The sequence below is a fragment of the Canis aureus genome, chromosome 18, assembly GCF_053574225.1.
Source record: "Canis aureus isolate CA01 chromosome 18, VMU_Caureus_v.1.0, whole genome shotgun sequence".
In the NCBI taxonomy this organism is placed as follows: Eukaryota; Metazoa; Chordata; class Mammalia; order Carnivora; family Canidae; genus Canis; species Canis aureus.
The window spans coordinates 44,763,203-44,790,081 of NC_135628.1; the positions used below are offsets into that span (position 1 = coordinate 44,763,203).

The 26,879-nt window shown below is 37.7% G+C and overlaps 2 protein-coding genes and 1 long non-coding RNA gene across 3 annotated transcripts in view; 1 reads left to right on the plus strand and 2 right to left on the minus strand.

Moving 5' to 3' along the window:
- Positions 1–20,477, plus strand: part of LOC144288951 (uncharacterized) — a 43,229-nt gene extending 22,752 nt beyond the window's left edge. Inside the window, exon 3 of the long non-coding RNA XR_013357015.1 lies at positions 20,323–20,477. This is a non-coding gene — a long non-coding RNA (uncharacterized LOC144288951). The remainder of the gene's footprint in view (positions 1–20,322) is intronic.
- CDK14 (cyclin dependent kinase 14) overlaps positions 1–23,818 on the minus strand; it is a 721,053-nt gene extending 697,235 nt beyond the window's left edge. Inside the window, exons 1-2 of the mRNA XM_077857033.1 lie at positions 23,769–23,818; positions 22,488–22,577 (exon numbers count right to left, since the gene is read on the minus strand). The gene's annotated coding sequence lies outside the window, so the exon portion shown is untranslated. The remainder of the gene's footprint in view (positions 1–22,487; positions 22,578–23,768) is intronic.
- Positions 13,198–23,819, minus strand: CLDN12 (claudin 12). Its single transcript, XM_077857035.1, has 3 exons — positions 23,769–23,819; positions 22,488–22,577; positions 13,198–16,736 (listed from the first exon to the last, which is right to left on the minus strand). The coding sequence occupies exon 3, from the start codon at positions 16,701–16,703 to the stop codon at positions 15,969–15,971; it is 735 nt and encodes a 244-aa protein (XP_077713161.1). The 5' UTR covers positions 16,704–16,736; positions 22,488–22,577; positions 23,769–23,819; the 3' UTR covers positions 13,198–15,968.
- Between the last annotated feature and the right edge of the window lie 3,060 nt (positions 23,820–26,879).

A 26,879-nucleotide genomic window follows, 5' to 3' on the forward strand; every position in this document is an offset into this window, starting at 1 on the left:
GGCTCCATGAAACAGAAATTTCTGCTTTTAAATATATTAATGGAGTATATCATCTTATTTTATAAGAAACGTCTGATAAATCAAACTTTTAAAGAATGAAATAGGTCAGTGGAGTGGGGAACAGACAGAAGGGCAGTGCTAGGCCTTTGGATGAATAAAACAAACTATACGAAATCATACTTAAAGTACATTATGGAAATTTATATGCAGGAATTAGTTTTTATAATTTTTTTACTTTTTATAAGCATAAAGTATTACATATGCATTATAGATGGATTAAAAATAGAAATTAATATGAAAGAAAACAAAAAAAGCTACCCAAATCCTTCAACTCCAAGATCATTAACAATTAGGTGCATCTCTATCCAATCTTTTTTGTTTGCATAGACATTCTTCTATTTTCTAAAGTGGGATCATATTTTACTTATCATTTTACAATTTGTCTTTTCAGCTAATTATAGATCCTAATTATCTTCCCATTGTAGTAAATACTCCATTAAAATAATTCAGATAGCATAATATATATTCATAGCGATATGTTCAAATAGTAGAGAATTGTACAGAAACAAAATCAAAATTCTGCTCATCTTGCTAATATCTCATTTTAAATATGACATAAAACTAAAATTGTAAAAGGAAAAATTGTTATACTGACTACATAAAAATGTAAAACATTGCAAAGTAGAAAACAATCACAAAGACTAAACAATGACAAAACAGAAAAATGTTTCCAATGCAAATGACAGATAAATGACTAATTTCCTCAATATGCAAAAACCTTTTACACACATGCACACACAAAACATGCTCAAGAACCAGTAAATTTCTAAAAATGCGATAGATATGTGGATTGGCACCTCACTAATAACTGCAAGTGGCCAAACAAAATAAAAAACAAAAGAAATAAAAAGAAAAAAAAGCCATAAAAGGAAAAACTGCCCCATTTATAAATAAGTTATAAATAAAACAAAAATGAACACGTTTGACAGGATACATTGTTGAGATGATATGAAGAATTATTCTCATAGTGGAACTATACATTTAAATAGTAAATTGAAATTATTAACATTCTAAATACATACATCCTTTCACTCAGGAATTCCACTACTTGGTCTTTGTCCCTTATGATTAAGTATGCAAAGATATTTGTTTCAGCATTGTATGAATGACAAGATCCCATATTAAATGAATTTAAGGAAAATAAGCATGTGAAACTGGAATTACTGATTTTAACCACTAGATGTCACAATTGTTGCACAAAAATTAAACTATAGCCAGATCAATAGAATTTGAAGATTGGAAAAACTTTCCATATATAGTCATTCACTTTAAAATAATTGGTACTTATAAATGCTTCTCAGTGCAACTCTAAAGCAACTGTCTTGCATATCACAAAGTACTTTACTAAATAGAGCATTTCATAAAGTGATTTTCAATTATCTTTTTTTAAAAGACTGTTATTTATTTGACAGAGAGATAGAGCAAGAGAGCATAAGCAGGGGGAATGGCAGAGGGAAGGGAGAAGCATGCTCTCCACTGAGCAGGGAGCCCCATGCAGGGCTCAATCCCAGGACCCTGGGATCATGACCTAAGCCAAAGGCAAATGCTTAATGGACTGAGCTACCCAGGCAACCCTTCACATTATCTTTTACAAAACATGTTTCCCATAAAGAAGTCTTGGCAAGGTTTGAGATGCTTGATCAGGCTTAAGCTTAAAATGCACTAAAATTGGGTAGGTTCACGTGATCCAATTTGCACATTTCTAGGAGAAACTCAGGCTTCCAAGAATCTTACTTCTAACATGAATAATACCTAAAATTCCACTATTGCAGATTAATTTTGAGCAATTCAAGAGTTTCCAATCTTTAAGAGTAGCATATTAACTGTAAAATACCTCTGGATGGAGTGATCCTTCAAGGACTTACTGTTGAATAGTTTTAAAAATTCCTTGGGTTCGTCTAGGAAAAGAGATGGGTGGGATGACAGCACACTAGAAAGAGGTGCCTCTTAGTCTCGGTTTTGTATGTCTCCTGTATTGTCCTTTAAGCTAACCATGACACAATTCAAGGAGATCTTACTACTGAGAAGTATGAATACATAGGGAAACCTAAGACCTTAGACAACATTCAGCTTATCAAAATCCATACTGTCACAGGTACTGCCTAATGCTCTTCTGTCAAGTTGCATATTTTATGTTGATCTAAAATAAATAAGCACAAATATAGTAGGAAGCAGATGTAACTTATTTATGCACTCACAAACTAATTGCTAAGGCAAATATTGAAACCAAATCCATATTTAGTTTTTTTTAATGAAAGCAGAGATTTTTATTTATTTTTTTAAGTCATCAAAATTCCTATCTTCTTTTTTTCTTTCTTTCTTTTTTTTTTTAATTGAAGTGTATTTAGTTTCTGATTAAGGAGCTCCAAATATAAAAACTGCAGAGACATAGGGCTACATAAATGTTTGGTCTTAAAATAAGAACTTCTTCATCGAAGAAAGAAGTGGGAGATGCAAATTGAACAGGAAAGCGAATCAATAGAGTTAGATGATAACTTTCAGAAATGGCTGCTCATTTATTTAGGTTTATATCAAGTATAAAATAAAATAATAATAATGAAAAGGGCTGAGAAGATCTCACCTTGGCAAACCATAATGTTTGGCATTGCCTAGTATACCAAACCTGAAGATGCAACTACTTTTTAAACATCTTTCATGTGGGGGTGCCTGGGTGGCTCAGTTGGTCAATGTCTGCCTTCATTCAGGTCGTGATCCCAGGGTGATTCCAGGGTGATCCCATGGTGATCCCAGGGTCCTGGGATTGAGCCCTATGGTGGGCTCCCTGCTGCTTAGCAGGAAGCCTGCTTCTACCACCTCTCCCCCACTGCTTGTTCTCTCTCTCTTGCTCTCTCTCTCTCAAGTAAGTAAATAAAATCTTTTTAAAAATAAACATCTTTCTTGTGAGAAACATTATGTTAACAAAGTGATATTTGTCAGCATATTTAGCTCTAGATACCAGTCATTTCCTAATACCTTCTATTCATGATACATTCTACAATTTTCTTTTTTTTTTTTTTTTAAGATTTTATTTATTTATGAGAGACAGAGAGAGAGAGAGGCAGAGACACGGCAAGGCAGAAGCAGGCTCCATGCAGGGAGCTCAACATGGGACTCGATCCTGGATCTCCAGGATCCCACCCTGGGCCGAGGGTGGCGCTAAACCGCTGAGCCACCGGGTCTGCCCCATCCTAAAATTTTCTTTTTTTTTTTTAAGATTTATTTATTTATTTATTTTTATTTATTTATTTATTTATTTATTTATTTATTTATTTATTTATGATAGACCTAGAGAGAGAGAGAGAGAGTCAGAGACACAGGAGGAGGGAGAAGCAGGCTCCATGCCGGGAGCCCGATGCAGGACTCAATCCCAGGACTCCAGGATCGCGCCCTGGGCCAAAGGCAGGCACTAAACCACTGAGCCACCCAGGGATCTCCCCATTCTACAATTTTCAAAACAGGTTTACACATCTTACTTGATTTTCTCTTGAAGAATTACTTTTTTTGGTATTCATATAAAAAATACTAATAGTTTATTATCAACTTTCTTTAGCCTATCTGTAAGTTCAACTAAATTAAATATTTTTAACCTTAGGTCTTCAAAAAGAGGAAAGTAAATTTACCTATGGAGTTTGTGGACAAATTATAAAAGCTAGAAATGACATTAGTGCCTCCTCCACTGTCTCCCTTACCCTGGCTTCAGAATAGAACCCACTCACAGCTCTGGCACACATTTTCGGATGGACAGGGCTTATAGCTGATGAAATACGAATGCCTTTTCATGGACCATGGCATGTTCCATATGTCCTGCCCTAGAACTGAAGAGTTAGGACTGCATCTTTTTCCTAATGTGATGGAAGAACAGTGCAGCAGCTCTAAGCTAAAGGCTGGGTCCTTTTCTTTTTTTAATTTTTCTTCTCTGTCACATTATTGGAGAACTGTGGAAATACAGCACCTTCTTTCTTATAGACCAGTGGAATGCACCTATGATGATCTACTAGGGCAGCAGTCAACAAAATTGCAGCCCAGCCAAGTCCAGCCCACCACTGTTTTTTCACTTTTTTTTTTTAAAGATTTTATTTATTTATTCATGAGAGACACAGAGAGAGAGAGAGAGAGACAGAGACAGAGACATAGGCAGAGGGAGAAGCAGGCTCCATGCTGGGAGCCCCATGTGGGACTCGATCCTGAGACTCCAGGATCACGCCCTGAGCCGAATGCAGACGCTTATCTGCTGAGCCACCCAGGCGTTCCCCACTTTTTGTTTTTCAAATTTTTTATGATAGTAAAATACACATAATATAAAAGTTACCACTTTAGTCATTTTAAAGTGATTCAGAGGTACTGAAAATGGTTCAGTGGTACTAAATGTACTCCTAAAGTTGTGCAATCATCAGCTAGGGTTGGGTCATTTGTAGAGTCTCCTTCACCCACCCCAACTCCTGCACATCAGAGCAGAGTCAGCTTTTCACTGCCCACATCCCAACACTGTTACGTCACAAGTAATCTCATTCCCATATTTGCCCTAAAATCGTAGAAGTAGGGGTAGATGTTATAACTATTGGCTCAGTTACTTTATCTTACTTAGGAAGGACAGTTTAACCAGAATATACTTATATTGTGTCCCCCTGGATTCATAATGCATTTTGAATGGAAATATACTTATCCAAATCCAAACATTAGCATAGACTTGGCTCTTGTTTTTTTCTGGAAAGACAAGCCATCTACAAGGAAGATTCTGATACATAATATGGCACCCTATGGTTTATGGTAACAGTAAGCCAGAACTTAAAAAAAATCCATTGGACTCTCCACCACTCTTTGAAGGAAGATAGAGGTTATTGGTCTCAACACACAGATGTGGAAACTGAGAAATAAGAACATGGAGTTTCAGATGACTACACAAGGTTGCTCAGCTGGTAAGACAAAGATGTAGAATTGTAGAGATGTCAGTTCTCCTTTTTATAAAAATTTTATTTAAATTCAATTAATTAACATATAATGTATTATCGGTTTCAGAGGTAGAAGTCAGTGACTCATCTGTTTTATAGAATACCTACTGCTCATTACATCATGTACCCTCCTTAAAGTCCATTACCCAGTTACTCCCACTCCCCACCCCCTTCCCTCCAAGCAACCCTCAGTTTGTTTCCTATGATTAAGCATCTCTTATGGTTTGTCTCCGTCTCTGATTTCGTTTTATTTTTTTCCTCTCTTCTAGGATCCTGTTTTATTTTCTTAAATTTCACATATGAGGGAGATCATATGATCATTGTCTTTCTCTGATTGACTTATTTTGCTTAGTATAATATCCTCTAGTTCCATCTACATCATTGCAAATGGCAAGATTTATTTTTTTGATAGCTGAAGTAGTCCATTGAGTGTGTGTGTATACACACACATACCACATCTTCTTTATCCATTCATCTGTTGATCTGTTTGTCTGCTGATGACAGATGTCAGTTCTCCTGACTCCATGTCCAGGGTACTCTCTGCTGCATCTTACTGGAAAAGGAGATGAGACAGAAGGCTGGATCTCCTATCTGTGTGCATCTCTTAACCAACTTACTGGATTTTTTTTCTCTTCAAGTCCACTAAGGTAGTGAAATCGCCCCCTCTTAATTTCCATATACACATGGATTCCACATAGATTCCATATTGTAAATTTGCCTACTCACTAAAATTTATTTGTAACCCCCAAATCAATACTCATAAGCTTTCATGGTCATTTCCTGACATAGCCAGAGCAGCAAAAAATTCAAATGGCCCAAACTGCATGTTCCTAGCTGAGGTCAAAAAGTACATAGCACTACCTTATTGTTACAGCTCTCATATTATAAGCAAGTGTTTTTGCAATATATTTAGTGCCACATTTTTCACATTTTTTATTTTTATTGATGATTTCACTGCTTAAAAGCACCCTCAATCATAGTGCCGAAGTGCTGTCTAGTCTTCCAAAGTGCAAGAAAGCTGTTATGTGCTTTATAGTGAAAACACACGTGTTAAAAAAGCTTTGCTCAGACATGAGTTATAGTACTATTTGCCATGAGTTCAATGTTAACGAATCAGTGATACAGTGATCAGTGTTTTAAAACATATACACACAAAACAAGGTTATGTAGTAGTCACTGACTGAGGAAAATGTTATGGCCAGAGGTTTCCAAGAACCTGAGTCTGTATTTCTCCCAGGAGCAATGGGTCAGTACTAATTCAGTGTTCACAGTAATCTGATAGACCTGTCTTGGCTCCCTATTCTCTCCCCACAGTAAGGACAACTGAGCTGTTCAAGGCAGTACTTAAGGTTTAACTGGTGCTCCACTAGCACTCTTCTCTCCAAAGTAAAGAATAAGTAGGTACATTTCCCTGATTACAGTTATTTGGGGGCTGGTTTAAAAGATGAATAATTTTTTGGTCACCTTATAATTTTTCAAATTTATATTCCCTTCAAGCAGAGAGGGGGCCTGCTGCTTTGACACTGGAGATAGTAGAAAAATCCCTTGTCTCAGCCTATCAGAAAGGACACCAAATATTTTTTATCATGTATCTAGTCACCTTCATGTTTTCTTGGAGAATTGGGAAAACTCACTGAGTTCCTTGTTTCTGTAGTGGAAAATCATGAAAAACATAACTATTCTACATGAAGTACCTAATACTTATAAGAAGATTTTTAATTTTCTTAGCCTCTACTAAAGAATCCAAGTAAGGTAATAAGAAGACATGAGGATCCTAGTAAAAGTGGCATCAGTGGCAATGTAAATCCATAGCTACCTGTAAAATGTAAAGCAGAAATAGAATTCAGTTTTTATAAAGATACTTCTTTTTATGGACAGCACTAACATCAATTAGGATCTGATATCTAGACTTGGCTTTCATGAATAATGATCCTAGTAAAGCCAGGCATACTGTACTAGGTGCTTCCTCTGCATTTTTTCACAATGATGTCTAATCTTCACAGTAATAACTCTAGGGGGTAGATGGCACTGTCTTTGTTGCAGATGGAAATCTGAGGTTCAGAGGATAAGTAGTTTTCCCATTGCATAACAAATAAGAGGAAATTTGGACAGAATCCCAAATATCCCTGCCTTCAAACTGGTGTATTGCCTTTCCCACAGTGACCTCATGGAGAACTGCCTTCATAATTTGTGGGGTCCAGCACAAAATAAAAACACTGGGCTCCTTGTTCAAAAATTAAGAATCTCAAGATAGTGACCAGAGAATATTAAATCAGGGACAGGGCCCTTCTGAGCATAGGGCCTTATGTGCTGCACAGGTCTCATACTCATTAAGCCTGTCCTGCCCTTATGGCACAATGTCTTGTAAGAGCACTCTCTAGTGGGAATTGGAGAAAGAAGTGTTCTTATTTGTCCTTGTTGGTATGATTCATGCCTATGCCACCATGGAAGCATTGCTAATTTCTCTTGGCAGCCTTAGTGACTGCTTCTAAGAAAAATTTCAGAGACATCTGTAGAAACAAAAGCAAATACATAAACATAGAAAGAAGGGCTGCCAGTTACTTGATATATGACTGACAATAGCAGGGGTTTTTTAAGTACAACATAAGAGTGAGATGATTTTCTTTTCATTTGCCATTTTTCTCTTTGGAGAAATCTTAAAAGTTTGATTCCTCTACTTCCTTAAGACTGATATACTTTTGTTCTCTGAACAAACTGAATTTTTGTTCGTCATTCTTTTATAGATAAAGATACAGGATTTCACTTGGCTTGAGCTGAACTACAGATAATTCTTCTATCACAAGGTATTAGGACTTCCTTAATTCCTGCTCTGTTCTCTGTCAAAGCTCTCTAAATGATACAGGCGCTGTGGTTCTACCTGGGGAAAACTTACCAGTTTCTCCATTCTACTTTAGCATTTGTGGCTTTCTTCACTTTAGTGCCTGACAAGCTGAGTGGGGAGAGAAGTAACCTAAAAAGAGTAGGAAAAATTAGCTTTTGATGCTTTGCATTGCTGAGCCATCTCTCCACTCATATCACATTTTCTCCTATAAATTTCTTTTATTCTCCAACCTTAGGCTAGTTGCCTAAGGTCACAAGCCACAGAATCTGGCCACTTTTCAGGGCAAGTGTTAAGAGAGCAACCAGTTTAAATTCACTGTATGAAATGTCTTTACAATTAATTTTCCCTCTCTTAACCTTTCTCTCAGGACTCCTGCCATAGTCTTTTTTTCGTGCTATTTGTTTTTACTAGAGGGAGGTATTACTTGTCAACTCAACTACCTGATGAGTCTTAGAATCAGCTATTTCCTCTTCTACATGGGAAACTATTTGTTTTATTTTCTTCCTGTAGGGCTGGATGTACTCAGATGGTTAGATAAGAACAAGTTATATATTTTTCATAAGTATGGCTTATTTATTCCTAGTAACCATAAAACAATATAACTACTATGTGCCTCAGATTAATTTGACTATAAATATATCTAACTTCTATCCCAAATTATATGTATGTTTATTCTTCAGTTTATTTCTCTGGTAACAAATGTAGTCACTTACAACCTAACCAAATTAGAAAGAACTCTTCACTCAGTCTAAGCTTGGATCTTTCTCACCTCCCACTTCCAATATACACACTTTAGATTAGACTATTTTACCAACTTGGACAATATTCAGCACTTTTCAAGGGAATCTGGGGTCATGACAGATTTTATTCTGATACGTAAAATTCACAATATCTTTCATAGCACAAAAACAAATACTCTTCAAGGTTGGTCCTCTGCATTTGCTCTATGCTTTTTGTAGTAGTCATCTATTGCTGTATAAAAAGCCCAAAACTTAGCACCTTAAAACAACAATAAGAATTATTTCAGTTTGTGTGAGCCAGAAAGTTGGGGGCAGCTTAGCTGGGTGATTCTGACTTGAGGTCTCTCAAACAGGTTGCAATCAAGATGTTGGTCAGGAATGTAGTCATCTGAAGGCTTGACTGGAGTTGAGGAAATCTGCTTTTAACATGGCTCTTTTATACATGGCTGGCCAGTTGGTAATGGCTATTGGTAGGACCCCTCAATTCCTCCTATATTAATCACAGGGTTGTCCATATCTTTACAACATGGCAGCTGTCCTCCCCCAGAGAAAGTGACCCAAGAGTGACAGCCAGAAGCTACAATGTCTTTTATGACTCTAACCTCAGAAATCCCGTATTATCATTTCTGCAAAATGTTACTGGAAACACAGGTCAGCCCTGCTCAGTGGCACGGGACCACAAAAAGTTATGAATACTGGGGGACAAGGATCATTAGGCTCCATCTTAAAGGCTAGATATCATCATGCTACCCTTTCTATCATATACAAAATATAAATTCCTTGAATAAGCATGTGACCAATCTAGCCACTGAAAGGGGCTATTTCTTATCATTTATTATTGAATTTGCATTTTTTGTTACACATTAGACTTGGGAGATAGTGTCAATAATTGCTAAAAGTCTGATCAGCTATGGGTGTGAGAATAAAATCCCCTTCTATTTTTTTCTTTAAAGATTTTATTTATTCATGAGAGAGAGAGAGAGAGAGAGAGAGGTAGAGACATAGGCAGAGGGAGAAGCAGGCTCCATGCAGGGAGCCCGAAGTGGGACTCAATCCCAGGACTCCAGGATCATGTCCTGAGCCAAAGGCAGGTGCTAAACTGCTGAGCCACCCAGGAGTCCCATAAAATCCCCTTCTAAATAACTCTTGTGTACTGTGCTATGCCAGAGAGTTCACTTTGGCTGACTCTATGTTCTTCAATTTACCTTGTATTACTGTATAAGACCTTCCATTCGGACTTAAGGCAAGGGCTTAGATTCTGTTCTGAAGGGTACCTGCTGAATTATTTTAAGTATAGGAGGGGCTAGGCCATATATGCATTTTATAAGGTTCATTCTGTTACCTGTGTACAGGATGGATTAGTGGTGCAAAGGAAGACAGGGCAATACTGGAGAAAGACCTATTGAGAGTCTACTTCAGAGATTCCTTTTATCACAGGTGAAGTTTTATAGCTCTCAGAAAGAAAGAAAAAAAGAAAACCCCTAACTTGTAGTATTTGCTAATTTCTGTGGCATACATACTTCCAACATGGCCAATTTGAAGCCATCAACACGATGTCAGGGGATACAGAGCTGGGAAGAGATGTGCACAATTGGCTGGTATCACCTGGCTCCAGCCTTCAATGTGACCTTCGAGTTCTTAAAGCAGAAATAGCCAGGAGCAGATTAGCAGCTCTAGAACATGAGGGGCCAGTTAAACCAAAGCCTTTGTCCACATGGCCAGCAAGGGGAAAGGTGGGCTTGCTAGGCACTTGCTTAGGGCTGCCAAGACCTAGGGGTCCCCACTAATTATAGCAGTCTTCTGTTGCTAAAATTTCTACCAGGACCTTCTAGATCACAAGATTAGGTTCTGAGAGTTAGAGCAAGAAAAGGAACATGGGGATAGAGGCAAAAACATTTTTTTTATTTTTTTTTTAAATTTAAGTGAATTATCTTGATTTACCATAAGTATCTTTTCAAACTGTTAAAGAGTGAATCCTGATGTGAAGCCACTAGGTTTAACACAGTTAAAGTATCAATAATACCTTTTCTCTTAATGAGCAGCAGAAGTTACTTTTTTCTGTAAAACAAAACTTTGGAAACATGAATATATATTCTTTCTACAGAGAATTTTAATGTATAAGGACCACTCAAAATTCCAATTACTAGATTTCTACTAACAGTACCCAGGCACATTGGGTTTTCTTTTTTTTTTTTTTTCACATTGGGTTTTCATAGAAAATAAGGAAATTTTTCTTTTTCTCATCCACCATATCATGTTCTTCCTCAAAGTTTGCTTAAGAATTTGTTTTATAGAACAGTCTGAAAGTTGGCATATTCCCAAACAAAATACAACAAACAAGCCCAAATTCCCCATTAGTAGCAGATTTGTATATGAATACTAGCTAGGCTACAGTTGAACTCTTCCTACCCAAATTCCACAGCCCTTCAGATTTAGAACCTTCCTGAACTAGAGGGTGGGGAGACATCCAGCAGATACAAGGGAAATGACCTTCTAGAAAAGTTCCTCTAGTTGGGGGGCGGGGCAAGGGGAGAGAGCCCTTAGGCTTACAGGTCAGTATGTTTTAGGACAGAAGATATTTTCCTAATAAATGGAAATGGGACAGCTCGTTAAGACCCAAGTCCTGTGGCTCTGTGACTTTGATTTACATCTCTTCTGCAAGGGATATTCCCTTTTTAGTTTTTCAGAAGACCGGACATAAGCTTTTCAAAATCCCTCCTAAAAGAGTTACTTGTATGCAATTTTTTGGAGACAACTTAGATTGTAAGTTTTTATGCCTTTTTTATAAAATTGAAGATCAGGAGAAAGAGAAGAAAGCAAAAAGGAAAAGTGGAACTGAGAAGCTGCCCATCTTTCAGCAAGATTAGTCTGAAGATATGGTTTTTTTTTTTTTTTTTTTTTTTTTTAAGATTTTGTTTATTTGACACAGAGTGCGAGCATGTGAGCACATGAGCAGGATAGGGGGCCAGAGGGAGAGGGACAAGCAGACTCTCTGCTGAGCAGGGTAGCCCAATGTGAGGCTTAATTCCAGGACCCTGAGATCATGACCTGAACCAAAGTCAGATGCTTAACTGACTGAGCTACCCAAGCTACTTATTTTTCATGGAAATGCCAAAGCAATGATGTGGCCTTACTGCATCATATCAGGAGATGCATAGTGTTGGTCTTATTATCAGTGATAAATTTCATCACTTGGTTAAGGCTGTGTCTGGCAAGCCTACGCACTATGAAGTTACTATTCTTCCCTTTGAAATTAGTAAGTCCCTTATGGAGAATTTTGAGAGTAAGTATTTACAAGACATTTATCCTGTTTTTCACCAAACTTTCATTAAAGTTTGATGAAAGTTCTATTGATGTTTTCCTGTCTTTTTTCCTATTTTATTTCTTAGTATTTTACTATAACAAACAGCTTTTCTTTCTTTCCATTTATATTGGTATAGACACACAGAGTTTTGCCTTATTTAACAGCTTATAATCCATTACTTTTTATTTTGATGCTCAGATTGTCCGATTTGGTCAGTAGGAACCTCAAGCTGACTCCTATGTAATTTGACATGTCCCCATCATTCTTTGAGTGTTTCCTTACTTTCTGAAAGAACAAGATGTGCTGGGCTTGTCTTGTACTTTCCCTATCCCAGGACTGGAATAATTTTTTTCTTGAAGATCTGTTTTAGGGTGTATTTTTAAAAACAGGTCTTGGATAGTGGTTTTAAGTAGTCTGTAGTTATCATTTCTGGTTGGTAAGCCAGTCTCTTGTGAATTTGGTTAGCATGAAGGGATTCGCTAGTATTTAGTTACCCTCAAAGAACCTGTCCAACTAAGGGGTGACTCAGAATTGTGGTGTTAGCATATTCAGCTGGGGATGCCCAACCTGAAGCAGCTTCAGATTTCTAGGGCAACATATGGCTCTTCCATCTAAGATACTACCATAGAGCAGGGGTTCAGTGAGGAGTGCATGTGAGAACTATCCCAGAAAGCTGCAATCCAAAAAATTAAAAGTTCATCCCAAGCTTCAGAAATCTTAAGGTGACTTACCCATTAGGACCACTTCTTCTGGAAACCTCATGTTCTGAAGAGTAAGAAAAGGTCCTCCTATTTAATCATTTGAGAGCTCTCAATTTTTAAGAACACAGTCCATTAAAAAACTCCATTGATGAGGAAATCCGGCATACTAACTTCATTGTTTTTTTGTGGAATACTGAAACAGTCCAGTGAATTCCTAGACTACTCTTAAAAATGGATAAGGGGTCTTGATGCTTCTGGAATAACAAATCCATGTTTTCAAATTCCTTTCCAATTGCTATTCTATAGGGCTTTAAATGGGGCTGTATCTTTTTCAATTTACATATATTTGAGAAACATTTCTCAAAATATTTATTGATTTATTTGAGAGAGGAGTATGTGCATGTGGGGGTATGGGACGGGGGAGAGAATCTTAAGCAAGCTCCACACTCAGTGCAGAGCCTGACAAGGGGCTCAATCTTACGACCCTGAGATCATGACCTGAGCCGAAATCAAGAGTCAGATGCTTAACTGACTAAGCCACCAAGGCGCCCCTCAAACTATTTTACTTTAAAGTATTGAGGAAAAGCATAGAAACAAAAACTTGTAAAAATACATCTTTTAATAAACATCAAGAAGTACAGTGCAGTTTTACTGAGGTTTTACATTGCAGTTTACAACAAACATCATCTAGTATAGTGTATAATTACAAGTAAAGTAAACTCAGAGTTTTTTTTTTCCTCCCATTGCTGGATAAACCAAATCTGGTGCATCATACCACATTTAAGGTTGTTTCCAAGCTGGCTTCTGTAAAAGGCCCTTAACATTAATAACTTGCAGCAACAACAACAAAAAAATCCCCCATCACAATGATAGCCTGATGAGTGCTCAAAAATTACTAAAAAGAACTGTAAATACTTGCTTTCCTTTGATGGCTTTGAAGAACAGCTATTGAGAGCAAATCTGAAATATTAAAGACAATAAGGGAAACAGCGGTTTCTTTTGCCTACTATATCCATAGTAAATACTAGTTTGAGGCTACGTATTATGAAAAGACTGCAAAAGATGCTTACAGGAAAACCTTCACATTTATATTTATAATCCCATGGACTAAAACCTGTCTAGTGTATTAATGGCTAAGTCTACTTTTCTTTAATATTGTTGATACTAAGAACAGGAAGATGGTAGAATTCTTGACATTTCTGGACAAATTTAGTGAGACTGATATTAATTAGCAAAGGAGGAAATTAATATTAGTCTCAAAATTCTACCTGCCATTGTCTTGGAGTGATCAGGATTTAGCTATATCTGAGAAGAGCAAAAAAGGAATGGAAATGAAGGTAATCAGAAGCTGTAACTAAAAAAAACGTATTTTTGCATGCTTTATACTGATGGCATTTAAAAATTATACAACTGGATTTATTTGCTATATACATAAACCAGTGCTGTAATTAGGGAAAAAAAATAGTACCACTTACAACCACAAAAGTATCAGAATCATATCCAGATTTGCAAAGAGGCATAATAATCTGTTTACCATGCAACTAGCTGTTTGTGAAATTTGTAATGGTTAATAAAACAAAATCCTTATGAACACAGTACTAATATATAGCAAATTATACCAATTAAGTCAGCAGCTCAAATTCATAAGGTAAACACCCAATATCCCTGAATTTCTAAGCATTCATCTCAGTGTTAACGTGGTTGCATCTAAATATTACCCCGTTACAAGAGAGATTTTAATTATTCCTCCCTCTTCAATACATCATCATACTTTCAGAGGTGAAAAGGGAATAATTTAATTTCTTTACCATTTTTGCCCATTTTCATGAATCTGATACAGTGTTATTATAGTGTCTAGGCTAGGGTAGGTGCTCTAAAGGATCCAATGAATTGAATTTCTAAGTTCCAGAATATTGCTGGTATCGTACAATAAGCCTGTCTGCCAAAAAGCCACATCTCTGGTTGAAATATATTCCTGGATCAATGATTGAGAAATTAAGACCAGCTGCCAATTAAGTCAGACTGTTCCCTATTTGTGAGATAACAGTTTGATCTTCTTTATTAAAATATCTTTTTTTAAAAAATATTTTATTTATTTACTCATGAGAGACACACAGAGAGAGAGAGAGAGAGGCAGAAACATAGGCAGAGGGAGAAGCAGGCTCCATGCAGGGAGCCCGACGTGGGACAAGATCCTGGGTCTCCAGGATCACGCCCTGGGCTGAAGGCGGCACTAAACCGCTGAGCCACCCGGGCTGCCCTTTATTAAAATATCTTAATGGATGGGACTAGATCTCATACTTTTCATATATCCTCTACAGCACCCACTAAAGTGTTGAGCAAAGTTATATGCTCAAGGAAATAATCAGTGATGAGGGCAGGAACTGAATCAAGAGTGAATGTGGTCATGGTGAAGCATAACTTACTTCACTCATCATTCAAAAGGCAGTCACCCAAATGAATCTCTGATGTTGTCAATGAAGAATAGATGCTTGTCCCCTACCACTGTCTAAAAACAAACCGCTTGGGCCTCTTTCTTTCTTTCTCTTTGTCATTAAGAGATTATAGAGGGCCATGAGTACTACCTTGGTGGATGCTATCTGAAAAAAAAAAAAAAAAAAGGGATTTTTGCCTCAGAAGGGAAGCACCGATCCATCACATGGCCCATTTTAACTCTAATAATACAATTTATAGAATCATTAACTTTTAAAATTATGTTAAATGTTATCCATACTAGTAGATATTTAAAATGTTAGGCTTATTCTCTCTTACATCACTTAAAATGCATTTTATTTTTAAACACTGCCATGAGGTAGAAGATAAGGAATGCACAAAGGAAAGTATCTTCAAAATATGAAACTCTATTCAATATAATTAGCCCCGAGAGAGAAGTAAGAAAAGTTACAGCCTTAAGCTGGTAGACTGACTACTGTTAAAATATTATCCTTACCTGAAAGAAATTTCTTATATTTGAAATTGCCCTTTTTTTTCCCCAGTTTAAGGTATTATAGAAAAAGGACAATACACATTCTGAAATACTCATAAATATCATGTACAATAGCCTCTCTTAGTCATCATTTTTTACTTTACCATGTTGCTCTAAATCACCTCAACTGAGACACAGGCCCTTTCCACTTGAATAACTGATTAAGTATCAATATAGAGGTTAAAAATCCTTCTAGCATAAGAAGCAAGATAAAAGGAATGATTCACATTAAAATAATGTACTTTTCATAAAACTAGCAGCACTTCATTCTACCTGGACATATGAATTTGGCTTCATTGACTGGTCAGAAACAAAGGAAAATGTATATGGGTTCTTGTATACGGGAGATGTGAGGCTACAAGTTTTCTCTGAGAACTATTTCCCCATTAAGTGGTGTGTGAAACAACTGGAATGTCAATTTCAATGGCAGAAAGGCGGGAACGTGCTGAATAGGGCTGTGAGTAAGTATGCATACTGGGCGGATGGGAGTACAGTGGCTGCCAGAAAGGAGAAGGCAAAGATTTGCATGCACAGTACCAAATAAACAGTAGAAGGGAAGTCATATACAGGCCCCCAGCACTAGCCATAGTGACATACACTGCGTAGTCAAATGTAAAGACTGGCTCAAACTTCTTGTTCAGATGAACGTTATAAAAGATGACCCAGATGGATGGGGAGAGGCTCACAGTACCTGCCAGGAAAAACAGCAGCCCGGCCACCAGATGGCAGCCTGCACTATTGACCAGACACTTGGCCAGTTTGATGTTGGGCACTGAGGACCTGAAGGCCGTGTTGCACATTCCAATGAGGCAGAGCAGCAGGGCACCCATTGCAATCAGGATGCTGAGAGGCAGGGCAAACTGGAGGACCCGCAAGTCCAGTTGGTCAACTGATGAGTACCAAGTAGTATCATACATCAGGCAGTCACTGCTCCCATCATATCGGGCACACTTCACCCACAGGCCAGTGTAAACAGTCAGATTCTTCTCGTTTCTGTTGAATGTGATCAGTCGTAATTTCCTCCAGTTGGGAAGCAGAGTTCCTGCAAAGAGGCCTGCTACCGAGGCGATTCCACACAGGAAGGAGAGGACTGTGGCTGCATGGACATCCCGACAGCCCATGGCAGGCAGGCTTGTGCAGTACTGTCAGTCAGACTGGGGGGTGACACACAAGAGGACAAATCATGAGGGGACAATAGAAGAGCAGAGTAGGAAAGGTGGTGCTGATTGGCAGCACAACTAATGATGTCAATGCAAAGACGGAAAGCCTGTCCCTGTTTCCTATGTAAATCTGAACATACATAAACACATGTGCATGTGACCTCAGAGCACAGGTGCACTGACCCATGCTTGGTTACCAGTAGCTGGGTCATGCAGCAACTGAAGAACTAAAGGCATGAGTATTTTACTTCCCAGCAAATCAGAGCCAGGAACTCAATCAAAATCACTTCAAATCCTCTTAACACCACATATGAAAGTCTCTCAATTGTCAATAATCACTCATTCAACACACATATGGTATATTATGTCAGCCATTCAAATACATATGGTCAGAGCACTCATCATCCATCAACTATAAACAACACAAATTCAGCCTTCAATGCTCATGCAGATGTAAAATGAAACCCGCATGCAGCTGAGGTGAAGGCAGCTCATAAGAGATGAAGACATGGGGAAAGAAGCATTACAGGACAGCAGATTGGCTGAGGGAGGACTCTGAGCCAGACTGCTAGGGTTCTAATCCCCACTTCCTCACTTACTGGCCAAGTGACCGCGGGTCAGCTTATAAAACCTCTGTGATTCATCTTCCTGATCTTTAAAATGGAAAAAATAACAGTACCTACTTCACAAAGTATTTAGTGAGTTAATATAATGTCCAGAGCTTAAAACATGTCTAGCATGTTATAAGAGCAATTCAAGTATTAACTATTTCTTAGGACTCAGTGACCAGCTCAGTGCCTGGCACACTGGAGCAGTTTAAAGAACATCTGCTGAATAAATGTTAAATAAGAAAAAGCATGGGATCCCTGGGTGGCGCAGCGGTTTAGCACCTGCCTTTGGCCCAGGGCGCAATCCTGGAGACCCGGGATCAAATCCCACGTCAGGCTCCCTGCATGGAGCCTGCTTCTCCCTCTGCCTATGTCTCTGCCCCTCTCTCTCTCTCTCTCTCTGTGTGACTATCATGAATAAATAAATAAAATCTTAAAAAAAGAAAAAGAAAAAGCAACATCTCATTCCTACATACTAGGTGCACTGGATAATTACAAAATGTAAATGACCTCTTCTCCATTGAGTTAGTCAAATGAAAAGAAGAGAACAAAGATCCCTGATATTATTCTGCTTAACTATTTTCTAACTGATTCAGGATGACTTGCAAGCTTTTCAGGTTATTACACTAGTGGTTACTGGTTATTATACCATGACGGCTCATAGATGAATGCAAAAATTCCTAAAGTAATGACAACCTACTCCTTTAACGCTACAGTAAGAAAAAGAAAAAAAAAGTGGCCAGGGCTCTCTCTCATTCCAAATTAAAAGGCTCTGTTCTTTTTCTGTATATGACAAAGTATAAAGACCAATACCTTATTCAGCTTTAAGAATGTGAAACTCATTCTTCAAACACCATTCAAGTGTATTTTCTCTGCCTTCTATCACATCCCCAATGAAGTAACAAAGTAGACTAATAAAGTAGCACTTTTACTTCTTTTAGTTACATCATGATGAAGGAGGGACAGGTTGAGAATTATTGTTTCTGAATACAGTATGTGTTCAGAGTACCCATGATCCTTTACAGTCTAATACCACCTCTTGCAATGATGGAATAGCATTTCCAGGAGTTTAGGGTCCAGAAAGATCAAAATATTAAACTGGGTTAGAACTTGATCAAATGAAAAAAATGAAAAAAAAAAAAAAAAAAAAAAAAGGAACTTGATCAAATGTGTCTGAATGGGAAGGTACATTGTTTTTTCTTTAGAAAACAACATATTTGCAATATTTAATCTGATCATATAGACTAGGGATATCTTTACTACCATAAAATATATAGGTATGCATACATATATAAATCAGTTAAGCCCAAGTGAACCATTTTTCAAAGTCCTTAAGTTAAGCATAATTAGTTCTAAGTTTCTCCATTAATATTAATTTACTACTTATCATGTTGTCTTCTGTCAATATTCCCAAAAGTGGCAATTATTTATAAATATATTGTTTAGAGATGAAAACAAAACAAAAGAATTACAGTCCTAATTTATATTTTTCATGCAAATCGGGGAGAAAAACTGTCTTGCTTAATTTTAGTAACCAACAACCTTATTCCAGCAATGGAAACTGTGGTGCAGGTCTGAGATATTTATACTGGAAAAGGCTACTAACGATGCCAAGCTCCAAAATTCAGCTTCATTCAGGTTTTTGCTCACGTACCTGTCTGTCTCCCCCATACGCGGTTAGCAACTTGCACAGTGGTTGGCACTTAACTTATTCTAGGAATATTTGAATAAATAAGTACTGGGCACTGTTCCAAGACCAAAGTAACTCACAAAGGTAGGCTACTGATAATGTAGAACTGGACAAGGAAGTAGCTATTACCAAGTAATAATTCATTCAATGAACCAATTCATTCAACTCAAGCATTTACTGAGTATCTAGCACATAAAAATACTATTAGGCCCTGGAGGGACACTGAAACCACGAAGATCTGGACCTTGCTGCAATGTGTCAACAGTCAGACTGAGGGAAAGAATATGCTGTTCTATGAGAAAGCAAAATGATGAGAGTAAATCAGTTGTATGATTATTACATGTCAAATGATAACTGTTAGATATTAAGCAAAGTGAGCCACTAAGGTACCTGTTCATAAAAAATGTATCATCCAGGGTTACAGGAAGATTGAGCAATGAAAGAGAATGAGGATTTGATTAATGTTGTGAAGACCTAAGAAAAAGTTCCCTTTGTTTCTCTTAAAGCTTCAGAACTTCTTCAGGCTATGTACTCAAGAGTCTTAACCCAATCATAAACTCCCTCTTGCTTTCAAAGATAGGGGTCAAAAACTTGGGAGTATCAATATAATTGAGATTTCTCCAATCATGCCACCTGAATACCACTAATTCCTAGAATGCAAGAGAAGTAAGATCAGAATGAATGACTTTATTATGATAAATAAATTCCTGTAGTTCTTAGATTATGGACTATCAAACAACACTAATGAGCAGGTCAAAATTTACTTCAGGATCAAGTGTATTCGAATTTATCCTGCATCAAATCAACAAAGATATATCAGTCCCCTGAACTTGCTTTTACATTCTTAGCTCAGATCCCAGAGAATGACTAAAAGTTCTAATTTACACAGCAAGGATACCATGGCATTTTTTCAGAAGGGAAATACTATTACCTCAAATCTTTAGATAATTTCAACCTCAGTGCTGGAATTAATATCTTTGCTCTTTATAACTTTATTTGGCCACTTTCCTTTTTATGATCTGTTCTTAACTCCACATATATAAGATTTGATAAGTCATATATCTCACTAAAAGTATGAAGTATCCTTTTATAGTGATAGCTGGGAGATGGAATATGTTTAGTGATTTAAAAGTGAAAACAATGACTCTCAGGTTAGGATTTGTTCATATTAAGAGGGTAAAAAAACCTCTACTCTTGTCCTATGCCAATTAATCTTTAATCCAAAATAACTGTTTCAAATGTAAATCTGATTATTTCACTATATTTCTTTTTTTTTTTTTAGGATTTTAAGTAATTTCTACACCCAATGTGGGCTCAAACTCATAATCCTGAGATCAAAAGTTGCATGATCCACCAGCTGAGCCAGTCAGGTGGCCCTCACTACATTCCTTAAATTCCATGGCTTCCTATTTCCCTCAGAATAAAGTTTCAAAATTTTCCCATGGTTTCCAAAGTTTCAAATCCCACCACGGGTTCCTGTCAAATTCTCAATCTCCTTATCTGTCACTTTCCCATCTCACATGTTACAGACTATGTAGCCGTATTGCTTTTAGCTCTTCAAATTTTGCACTTTTAAATTTGGCTAAGGGCTTTACTTCATGCTATTTCTTCCTTCTAGAACTTTCTTAATTCCAGTCTAATTTTTGCTTATCTAACAGGTATTCTTCTTTCTAATGATGAATCTGGAAATTAGAGCCAGGGAATCTGGCTCTAAATCTGTCTTCTCTTCCCCTATCTTTAACCAGCCCCCCAGCCCCAGTTATATGCTCTGAAATCACCTTTGTACCTTCTCTTTTGTAGCAGTGATTATGCTCATAATTCCTTGTTCAGTATTTATCTTTCTCATTACACTGAATTCCAGGACAGAGAGCCTTCCCTTTTATTCACTGTGTCCCATATTGGTACACAGAAGGCACTTGATTATTTGTTAAATAAGTGAACAAACAAACAAACAAATACAAGGTCCATATGGGATGGTCAGGATCCAGGGAGAAAGTTACAAATCCGCTCTGTTATCAGTGTCATTCATTCATTCATTCATTCATTCATATTCTGCATTTCGAAACTTCCAATGTGCTTCTAGACCATGCCCTCTCCACTTTCCACTCTCCATTGGCCAGTCTCTCCCATTTTTTAAAACAAAGTTCATTTTCTTCTCCTAAAAAAATGAGGCCATTCCCAAGTATTTACATAAAGACTCTTCTTCTAGAAACACATATCTAAGTTTGGCAACACTGGTTAATTTTCACAGTGGTCAAGGAGTCACTCATTTACAACTGTGTTGATTCTCATGTTTTCAACTTAATAGGTTTGTTACTACTGGATATACCTCCTCTTTATTAACAGTGGTTAATATATCAAATTAATGTCTGTTTATCAACACAAAACTACTTTTTAAAGCAAAACAATTTATTATATATTTGTATTTATATTTTAATATAGCAATGCAGAAAAAAGATAAACCTCTTTATGCCATATGAAAATCCCTTACTGGGGACTGTAGAAAATATGGAAGGTTGAAAACACACTAACAAATCTAAGTACCACTCTTGAACACTAACTAGAACAGCCTAAAGCTGGATTAATATCCATAGATATCTGGGCTTGTTGTTTCTATCTGAGAGAGGCAAGTGGTATTATAGTCCAGGTAACCAAAGACCAAATGCCAGTCACATCCTACCATTTTCAGACTGGGAAAGGTCCTCTGAACTTCAAATATCTTATCTATAGAATGTCCCCCAAGGTAGCTATAAGATCATAAATAGTAAAAAGCCTTTTGTAAAACAGTATGGTAAGAAATTTAAGTTTATAATGATTATTAGTAGGCTTATTTATTTTCTTTAGCTAGAAACATGCTTTTTTTTTTTTTTTTTTTGATCTCAGCAATCAATCACAGATGACTATAGCCATATAACAATAATAACAGAGGATTCTCTTTGGAGTAATTACTGACCAAATCAAATAAGGACTCTGTTTCAAAACAACCACTTCACATTTGTCATCTGACTATGTTCCATGGTGACTTTCAGAAGCAGATGGATAAAATTTGGTACAGAGTTAAAGATTATCAAATATATCATTTTCAAATAAAAATATTTTCAAAAAGGTATCTGTTCTGTGGTTTTGAATAGCATTCAAAGAAGTCCGAGGCAGGAATAATGGCTAAGAGCTTTAGGAATTCACAGACCCATCACTATGTAATTTTTTCAGGGACAATCCCAGGAATAGCTATGAGAAGACACGTATAACAATAGCTACATCACTTCCTGATGGTAAGACTAGCAGTCTTCTACTTGTAATTTGAGTTTTCTTAGAAACTATAGGTCATCAATCATTGCTTTCAAGAGAGGTCTATCTTGTAACTTTATTTTGTTGAACAAGAGAAAAACATGTCATCGGACATATGGTGGAAAAAGGAAAAAGAGTAAAATCAAAGGATGTACTTACTCTTTGAGGTACTTCACAGTTCTAAAACAACTTTAATCAACTTAGAAGAAATAGATGCACATCTGAATAGACAGTAGAGATGATCTGGGCCTAAAGAAATAGGAAAAATGTCCTAAATTAATATAAGACTTCTTTAAATCATACACGTGTACACACGCACACACATATGTATGTAATGGATTTTTTAGTTCCTATTCACAACTAAGAATAAGGAGGCCCAAGGAAACTGCTTCATTGTTTCTTTTGTATCTTTTAAAAGCACACTGATAACAAAACTAGGCTAAGTTGATCTGCACTGTGCATCCTAAAATTTGCAACTAGAATGCTTTTTTGAGTTTAGTTCCACCAGCGGTCTCAACCCGCCACTTAAATGTTTTTATAAATCTATTTTAAGCACCAACAACTTCCTTTTCAAATTCTACTTATCACAATAGGTAGGATGAGGATGCAAACCTGTAGACGCCAGAGAACTTCCTGGATTAAGGCATTTATTACTAGCCCTATAATTATTACGTAGAATGTGGTCCTCAACAGAAGAGATTTCAAATTATAATTTTTCTTTCCTAAATGTAGGTTTCTTGAGTTGGTGTCAAGCATAATCACTCACTCCAAATTAAGGGGAAATTGTTTTACAATTAAAAACACAGACTAGCATCCCTGAGCTTTCATTTTAAGTAGGCTCACCGAGCAAGTCTGGCCTTCCTCCAGCGTAGCATCCGGCCCCTTCCGAGGCCTACTGCACACAACTTGGGCTTCAGAGAAACCCGCACTCCCCCTCCTCTCCTCTCCTCTCCATCCCTTCAAGCCCTGTCCTTAGGAGCACCAGAGCTAGCAGAAAGAAAGAAAAAAAAAGGGTCGGGGGTGGGGGGTTGGGGGAAGGGGGAGCTCTCCTAGTTAGAGCCAATGGAAAGAGACCGCAACAATGACAACGCTCTCAGAGCAAGCCCATCCCTACAGCACTGAGTGGGTTTGAACCGCGAGCAGGTCATCATTACACAAGCAGCTGGTGATTCAAAAATAGCAACTTGCAGCTCCACACCGCACGCCCCGCTGGCCAAGCCCAAGCCCTCCTCGGCCGCTCCGGCAAGACACCCCGACATTTCCATACTCCCGTGTGCAAAAATTTTTAAAGCCTTTTCAAATACCTCACGCCCTTTTCACGTCCGCAGATGTGGTCAACAGTTTTCCGTGTCCCTGATTCCCTCCGATTTAGCTGTTTTACACAAAACCGTCAACTACTTACGCAGAAGACCCAGAAATCGGATTCTTGACCACACCTACCTGTTTCTCACATCCAAGACATTTCACTCGCCCACACTGAGGAGCTTCTTAGAGCGTCTCCCTCGCTGCGTCCCAGGAAGTGCGTTCCCAGCGAGCAGCACCGGAGACTTCTGGGAGCCTAGGCAGGTTCTCCCGAGGCCCTAATCAGGAATGCTCTGGATGACTGGGAGACTACAATTCCCAGAATCCACTGGGCCGCCGGCGCCAGGCAACATCCTGCGATCTCCTCCGGCCTTTCTCCTCGGCCTCCAGCCCCGGTAGTCCCCTGGCACCTTTAGTTCCGTCCAGATTTGGGTTACAGGTGTTACAAAAAAAAATAATAAAATAAAATAAAATAAAAAAATAAATGAAACAAAACTGACAATAGCTTTGAAATGGACACCCAACTAAATATTTCCTACTAAATATGACCTCCCCAATAAAGTTTGTTAGCAAAAATCCTTAAATACTTTTTTCCACAAAACATTTACCAAGGCACAAAGTTGAAAAGACCAAACTCCAGAACTGATTTTGAAATTTTTCGTTTGCAGAGAATTTGAATAGTACAATGAACATCCATATGCTTACTCTCTAGAGTCAACAGTTTTCAACATTTGCCACATTTATCTTATCTCTATTTATGTGTGTGTGATCTCTACGGTGATAGGCATCATAACACTTGAGCATCCTTTGTTTTAAATTTTTAAAATATATTTAACTGCCTAGTTTAATATGGGGTTTTGCTACATATTAGTTAGGTGGCCTTGGGCAAGTTACCTCTGCGGTTATCTGTAATGAAGATAGTAAGATTACCTACAGCATAGAATTATCTTGAAAATTAAGGCACTAAATACAGGCAAAGCGCTGAGCTCATAACTAGCTATTAGATATTTGAACTAACTTTACTCTTCTGCACAATTTCAACCATCCTGTCTCTTTCTTTGTGGCTTCTCATAAATATGAGGTACTGCATTATCTGAATATCTGAGTTAAAATTAAGGTTTCAGAAGTCTTGTATAGGACAGATCTGATTTCTTTTACATATGTGAAGGATTGCTGAAGTGCCATGATGCCTACTAATTTCAAATGATCACACGCACAAAGTAAATGTGGCAAGTGTTGACAATTGTTGGATCTAGAGAGAGGAAGTGTATGGGTGTTCATTTACTATTCCAAATCTCTGAACCTTCAAAAATTTTCAAGATAAGAAGTTTGAGAAAAAGCACCACAGTTTTAAACAGAAGTAAAGAGTTGCATGCATCCCTATCCACCCCCGCCCCCCACTCCCACTCTGCCCTGTACTTAACTTGGGCAAGTTAAGTAACCTCCTTGTGGCTCAGGATCTTAGCTGCAATAATAATGTACCTACATCAAAAAATAATGATAAGGATTTAATGAGTTACTATACATAGAGAAGTTTACAACAGTTTCTGACATTGATTTTTGTTTTAGTTGTGTGTGTGTGTGTGTGTGTTTACCAATTTTCATTTTGTGTTGAGGGGCTTTTTGTTAGTGATGGAAAAGGGAGAAAAGTCTTCTATCTGTCCATTATTACCACCTTATTCTTTTAAAAAAATATATGTTATTTATTTATTCGTGAGAGACAGAGAGAGAGACAGAAAGAGGCAGAGACACAAGCAGGCTCCATGCAGGAAGCCAGCCACAGAACTCGATCCTGGGTCTCCAGGATCACGCTCTAGGCTGAGGGCGGCGCTAAACCTCTGAACAACCCAGGCTGCCCTATTAGCATCTTTTCATCTGCCAGACTGTTTCTGAAGATGGATAGAAGGTCTGAAGCAATCCAATCCCAAAGCTAGACCTAGAAATGTAATTAAGAGAAAGAGAACACCGAGAGAGAGAGAGAGAGAGAGAGAGAGAGAGAGAGAGAGATTGGGGGTAAAAGGATCTTTGAGCTCAGCCCAGCCAGATGGATAACAGCAACATAACCAACATATCTCACTTCTTTGCTCTGAATTTCATCCATAAAAATGAATTGAATTCAGTAACTGTGTACAAAATCATTTTATAATTAATTTCCCAGTCACTGATGAATTAACCTGGTTAGCTGACTTTAGCTGCATGTATATGTAGTTGACTATGATTAAATAACAGCACCAGAAGGAAGGGATGGCAACACTATTTCTCAGCTTATTGATAAATTGACACCTAATGTTAGCTTCGTCTTTGGTTTAGCAAAGATGGAACAAAATACTTATGTACCCTAGTGGGACTAGATTATTGGAATATCATTCTCAGAATAACTATAGGTAAGAAGATAGAGGGATGCCTGGATGGCCCAGTGATTGAGCGTCTGCCTTCAGCTCAGGTCCTGATCCCAGAATCTGGAATCGAGTCCCGCATCAGGCTCCTTGCAGGGAGCCTGCTTCTTTCTCTGCCTGTGTCTCAGCCTCTCTCTCTCCCCATGTCTCTCATGAATAAATAAATAAAAATATATTTTTAAAAATACTATAGATCAGCAGTTAACAATCCTGGCTTTTCATTTTTTCTTAACAGCTAATTAAGGAGTAAGTCATATCTTAAAACAAATTCATTGCGGTACACCACCAACAAAATTCTACAAAGTTCTACTTACTGTTATTGCTACTGTACCAAATTACCAGAAAACTCAGTGGCTTAAAATACAAATTTCTTATCTCATAGGTCTGGAGGTCAGAAACCTGACACAGATCTCAATGGGCTAAACTAAAGGTGCTGGCAGGGCTGCATGGTTTTTCTGGAGGCTTCAGGGGAGGCTGTTTCCTTGTCTTTTCCAGCTTCCTGAGGACACCTTCATTCCTTGGCTTATGGCCCCATTCCATTTTCAAACTCAGCCATAGCTGGTTGAATCTTTCAACATTGAAATCACAGCACTCTGACATTCTTCTGCATAGATAATTTCTCTACTTTATGGTCATCTGATTAGCAGCCTTAATACTTCCTTGCCATGTAACAGTATATTCATAGATTCTCAAGATAAGGATGAGGACATCTTTACAGGACCATTATTCTGCCTGCCACAGTCACTAATAACTTCTTTCTAGTTGAATCCAAGGGTCTCTTGTTGATCCTCATTCTCTTCCACCTCCTTCAGGTCCACATTGCACAATTTTGACCACTTCTTTTTTTCTTCAA

What these genes read in the sequence shown, in the direction of transcription:
- CLDN12 (XM_077857035.1), bottom strand. Translation starts at nt 16,703, where the DNA reads ATGGGCTGTCGGGATGTCCATGCAGCCACAGTCCTCTCCTTCCTGTGT.